The sequence below is a fragment of the Adiantum capillus-veneris genome, chromosome 24 (assembly GCF_014529385.1).
Source record: "Adiantum capillus-veneris isolate H3 chromosome 24, ASM1452938v2, whole genome shotgun sequence".
Classification (NCBI taxonomy): domain Eukaryota; kingdom Viridiplantae; phylum Streptophyta; class Polypodiopsida; order Polypodiales; family Pteridaceae; genus Adiantum; species Adiantum capillus-veneris.
In genome coordinates this window covers 41,614,141-41,620,140 of record NC_140954.1, presented here as the reverse complement: position 1 = coordinate 41,620,140, position 6,000 = coordinate 41,614,141, and the positions used below count along the sequence as shown (strand labels likewise).

At 45.8% G+C, this 6,000-nt stretch overlaps 1 protein-coding gene across 2 annotated transcripts in view; it reads left to right on the top strand.

Moving 5' to 3' along the window:
• Nucleotides 1-2,221: 2,221 nt before the first annotated feature.
• LOC147426264 (mRNA-decapping enzyme subunit 2-like) overlaps nucleotides 2,222-6,000 on the top strand; it is an 87,556-nt gene continuing 83,777 nt past the window's right edge. Inside the window, exons 1-3 of one of the 2 annotated variants that reach the window (XM_086498901.1) lie at nucleotides 2,222-2,395; nucleotides 2,662-2,813; nucleotides 2,905-3,032. In XM_086498901.1, the coding sequence (XP_086355027.1) occupies nucleotides 2,292-2,395; nucleotides 2,662-2,813; nucleotides 2,905-3,032 (384 nt within the window). In that variant the 5' untranslated portion in view covers nucleotides 2,222-2,291. The remainder of the gene's footprint in view (nucleotides 2,396-2,661; nucleotides 2,814-2,904; nucleotides 3,033-6,000) is intronic. The other variant, XM_086498900.1, reaches the window with a different exon arrangement.

The following is a 6,000-nucleotide window of genomic DNA, read 5'->3' as shown; positions in this document are numbered from 1 at the left end:
TGCACAACAAAAAGGCATAGATTATGAAGAGACTTTTGCTCCCACTTGTCGTATGACTACTGTGCGTTTTCTATGTGCATTGGCAGCTCATTTTGGTTGGGATGTACATCAATCAGACATTGTTACTGCTTTCTTGAATGGTGACATATTTGAGGAAGTTAATGTAACGCAGCCTCGCGGTTTTGTCATAAAAGGAGAAGAGGACAAAGTGTGCAGATGTAAGAAGGCTTTGTATGGGGTTGAAGCAATCTCCTCGTGCTTGGTATGAGAAAGCTGACGCTCATTTGGTCAAATGAGGCTTTCGTAACAGTCCAACAGAAAGCACATTATATGTAAAGCGTGAGGGTGATGTACTTCTCATTGTGGTTCTTTATGCCGATGATTTGTTGATCACTAGACGAAATGATAGACATATTGCTAAATTTAAGGCTGATTTGAATGCTACTTTCAAGATGAAAGATTTGGGGCTGTTGCATCACTACTTGGGGATACAGTTTAAGCAGTGTGATGGTGGTATTGCCTTGTGTCAGAAAAGTTACATAGAGACATTGCTATGTAAGTTTGGACTCGAGGATTGTAAACCTATTGCCACTACCATAGAAACAGGTTTGAAGTTGAGTCTACATGATGCTGGCGATCCTGCTGATGTCACTCTTTATCAAACTGTTGTTGGCTGCCTCATTTATGTATGCAACACGAGACCGGATATTCAGTTTGCAGTCTCACAGGTCAGCAAATTTATGCATAGCCCAGGGTCTAAGCAGTGGCAGGCTGTCAAGAGGATTTTCCGCTACCTTAGTGGCACTTTACATCTTGGTTTGTTTTATCCCAATGGGGGATCATTGATTGCTTGTTTTGACATGCGAGTGTTCACAAGTGGTTTTTGTTTCATGCTTAGCAGTTCATGTATATCATGGTTGAGCAAGAAGTAACCTACTGTGGCCACTTCGAGTTATGAGGCTGAGTACAGGGCAATCTTCACAGCTACAGTTGAGTGTGTATGGCTCAGATGCCTTATGGCTGATTTGGGTGTTGGAGAGGACATTGCCAACACTATCTACACTGACAGTCAGAGCGCATTGGCAGTTGCGAGAAACCCAGTTTTTCATGCTCGCACAAAGCACATTGAGGTGCATTACCACTATGTCAGGGAGAGGCTCTCAACAGGAGAGATTAGCTTGGCTTATGTGCCAACACAAGACAACCTTGCAGATCTTTTCACAAAGCATTGTCTCGTGAGAAGCTTGAAGCTTTCCGCAAAGCTTTGGGCTTACTCCCCTTTGCGGACTGATCATGTCCTCAAGGCATGGCACTTCCCTTTACTCATGTGCCAGCTCTCGTTCACCGCATCACTCCAGGGGGGATTTGTTACCATATACATGTGGTAGTGACATGTGTGAACACACTAGGACCGTCGGGGCATTTTTTCCCTCTTTAAGAGGTTTTTTCCCTCGAGCATTGTATATACGCCCATCACTCTAGGGCTATCTATCTTTCCATTGCACACTAAGTAATACACTCTCTATTGTGTGCCTTGAGCTTCCTTCGTCTTCTCCAAGCTGTGCGCGTTTCTCTACAACCCTATTTCCAACAGAAACAACCACACAATTGCTAGGCGATGAATTTTTTACACTCTGCCATATCACACGGCACACCGAATCCTTGTTGGCATCCATGCCACCGCCAAAAATGTAGCATCCATTTGGACGGGATTCTGCTTCCACCCAAAATGGCAAAGCCCTTGCTATATTGCTGATGACCAATCAAATTGCACATCCATACTTTGAGTTCATTTGCATTATAAAATAAGTGTGCATTCACACCCACATGCAACCTCCCCGCCATCTCAAAATATGGTACCATATTTTGGACACACGTCCATTTTGATACGGCAGTGTGTAAACACCCTGCGAGCCTGGAATGCCACGAGTTATTAAATGATGGGGAATGGTGGGATCACCCTTCATGAGCCCGGGCGACCGTTGTGCGAGGCTTATGATCTATCCAACCCTCCCGTGTGCATATAGTGCCCATGGGGGAAAACAAATGCATTATAAGTAAACTTAGACAAGCTCGGGTACAATCGGATGGCCGAACTTACCTGGCATCGCGTGTCCGTAGTTCTCCGCCATAGATCCCATGATGGGGTCTTCATTAAAGACCCCGTGGATTTAGTCCTGAGGCCCTCCGAGCGAGCTCTTTGTTATGACATCGCATTTTAGTAGACGCATTTAAATATTAGTCGAGCATTTCGTAAATCTGCGTTATGCGACCTTTGCGTTAGAGTTGTCATGGCGGGAATACTGTCGCGAAGCGCGAGCGGGGGCGGGCCTCCTCCTCGCATGCACAAGCCTTCTCACATGCCTTCTCAGGAGCTCCTTGACGACCTTTGCAGGTAGCTTCTTTAAAAAGTTCTCTCTCGCGCGCGCACACACACACAGACACACCAGGCGATTGCATTGTGCATATATTAAGAGTTTTTTCAGAAAGGATAATGAAGCATTTTCAAGTTGGTCAGAAATATATAGAAACCTCTGGTGCACATGTGTGGGTCCGCCCGTGTGTGTGCTATCCTTGCATTTGCACACTCATCCATTGGTTTTTCCTTGCTGTTAATCATGTGTGGTGCATAGTTTGATCCCAGCTACATCTTTTGTGTAGTCGTTTTGTTCTCAATGCACCTGACGAAGAGTTGCAGTCTTTTGAAAGGATCCTCTTTCTTATCGAGCAAGCCCATTGGTTCTATGAGGACAATTCAAGAGAGCAGCATCCGTCTCTGAAATCACTAACCGCTCGCGAGTTTACGGCATTGAGTATCCATTTGGACTTTTCTTGTTTGGTGCATAATTGTAGAAGTAGACCTTAGGACCAAAGGCAAAAGGCTTTTCTTGACCAACTTTATAGTGTTCCAGAGCTGTGCAGCACTTCGTCCTTATATTGCAAACATTGACGACATCTACAAGGACTTTACCTCCTACAAAGTTAGGGTCCCCGTAACAGGCGCAATAATTTTAGATGAATCTTATGAAAAGGTATGTAACAATGGTGGCCTATTTTTTGACGAAAAGTTGATCAAACTTGCTTCTATTGTAGATCTTTCTTCATCTTTGTTTACCACAGAGCTTAGCTTCATTTTTTAGGTTTTAAATATAATGACTTATTTCAAAGTTTGAGAAGGGTCAATACAAGAGATCATACTTACATAGATTGTACTGCCTAAGTTAAAATGGAATAAAATTTTTGAAAAACAAAGGATTTGAGAGAGAGAGAGAGAGAGAGAGAGAGAGAGAGAGAGAGAGAGAGAGAGAGAGAGAGAGAGAGAGAGAGAGAGAGAATTTGAAGCGCACATGAGTCTGCTCGGTTACGAAGTTTGCTTCCATCATGTATTTCAACAACCAGAGTTGTATAGCTATTGCAAGGAACCCAACGTTTCATGCTGGGACTAAGCATATAGAGATATAGTATCACTTTATTTGGGAGAAGACCAGGCTGGATGGTTATACGTCATGAGTACTGTTCTACGTCAGATAACCTTGTTGATACCTTAACCAAACCTCTATCTCAAGCAACATTATCTTTTCATGCGAGCTCCCGCTCCCTTGGATTGGTTCCCCATCCAGATAGTCCAATATCTCCAAGGAGTGGATTATGGAGTGAGGGCTGTTTTGTCGTTGTGCATGGTTGTATACACACCTTTTTTGACAGTGCAAGCCATGTTAGTGCACACTCGGTAGGCTGGCATGAGACGGAACCACTTCTCTTGGGCATTCGTGTGGTCAGATCTTTGTGTACTGCAGTTTTCCCCCTTTGGTCTTTATGTTGTGGCATAACTGGCATAATTATGTCAGGGGCTTATTATTTCAATGGTGATGTGGCATTTTGCTGGCGCTCCCATTTATGAACCGTGGTGTTTATTTAGATTTGGATCGGGCAAGTGAGGGGAGGCCGCCGCCCCCTCCCCCCCTATATTTGCGCCCCTCTTCCTTGTACATCAGTTTAGCATAGCAATGAGCTAGCGTTTGGGATGGTCTCTCTCTCTCTCTCTCTCTCTCTCTCTCTCTCTCTCTCTCTCTCTCTCTCTCTCCACGTTTTTTCACTCACCCCTCTAGCGTTTTCCAAACGCGCTCTTGCGTCGTTATGTGGCAATGTTTTATCTGTCTAGCGATGTCATCCTCTCTCTCTCTCTCTCTCTCTCTCTCGCCTTGTCCTTAGTAGTGTTTCTTGCAGGAAGAGGACATCCTTGGCTGCCCTAGGCTCGTGCGGGCGAGCTGCACATTGATCGGAGGTTGATTCATAGGAGTTTTATCGCAATAGATCGGAGATCTGGTGGTTGTCCGTGTTTGAGAGCAGAGTTACCTGGAACATGGAACGGGAACGGGAACGGCGACGAGGACCCCCGCGGAACGGGGGAACGGCCAGGGGTCGGGAACGGGAATGGCGCGGAACGGGAGGCATAAAAACACCCAAATAATGCAATTTTTAGCTCTACATGTTTGAAACTTGAATACAAGTAGTATTAAAGTCCTTTGACTCTAATACTCACAAAAAACTCGATTTGAAGACCCCTAGGCCATGGATGATGCGAGAGAGAGAGAGAGAGAGAGAGAGAGAGAGAGAGAGAGAGAGAGAGAGAGAGAGAGAGAGAGAGAGAGAGGAGAGCTTGAGACTTGAGAGTTGAGAGAGCTTAAGGCTTAAGCCTTAGACCTTGAGGGCATGTGGATTTGCTTGAGAAGGAAATGGGTGTGAGGGGGTGCATTTTGAGTCCTTGCACACTTTAGAAAACACCTAATGTTCACTACAAATTTGCAAAAAATTGCCTTTTTCTCCCCATTTTGAAAGTTGACCGTTCCGGAGCTGTTCCGGCTGGCCGTTCCAATATCGAGTGGTCACCTGGAACGGTTTTGCCGTTCCAGCCTTGCAAGGGGGAAGGGAACGGCGTTCCGGCGTTCCCGGGCCTAGGGAACGCGTTGCCCGGTAACTATGTTCGAGAGGAGATTTGCTGAGTTGCAGGCTTGATTGTCATCCGATTCACCTTTTCCGCTACACCTTTGACAATCTCAAGCCTTGCCTTGTGTTGGTGTTGTTCTGCTTTAAACTCTTTTTGCTAGTTGCCAAAAGGTGCTATTGCTTTGTGTACATGGATCTCTCATCAGAGATACTATCATACTATAGTTTGCACCACATAAGGTACTCTTAGAGTTCAGTGGTAGCTTCAATATTTCCTAGGAGCAGATTAGGGAGCGAGGACTTTTTTGTGGTTGTGCCCGACCGTACTTGAGGGAGACGTACCTGTTCACGGCAGTGCACTTCACTGTGTTGCTCACCCAATAGGGTGGCATGAGGCGGGACCCCCGTTTCGACGGTTACCCGGGGACAATTCATCATTTCTTGGTGATTCCTCTTCAGCATGTGAAAGTTGACATCTTGGCAACTGTATGTGTGTGTGCATACACACACACGGTTCTTTCCATGGTTGACAAATCAAGAAGATAGGGATTGTGTGTGTGCATACGTATGCACACATACACACACACACAAATTTCTATCAACATCAGCTCTCAACATCGAAAAGTAGGAGACAGGGAGGTGTGTACATAACATGGATACACATATACTTGCAAGAGTGGTGTACACTCGCCTTCGGCACTTGGTAGTGGACTTTGGCATAGCGAAAGCGAGAGAGTGGTTCGTCTCTCCTCAGGCGGTGTGATTGAAGGGAGTCTCTCGATGAGAGACTCGGACATCTTGTTGACCATCTGCATTCGGCTTCCTGCCTCGGCACTTGTAGCGAGCGAGAGCCAAAGAGAGCGGCTTGGCTCTCCTTAGGCATAGCGTTAGTTTTTCAGCTTCCGTACAACGGTAAAAGATAGCATCAGCTTCTTCTTCCCGACTTTGACATAGCAAGAGTGAGAGAGCGATCTGGCTCTCCTCCGGTGTAGCCTTGGCATTAGCTACCTTCCTCCGGCATAGCCTCGCCATCAATTTCCTCCCACTCTCATC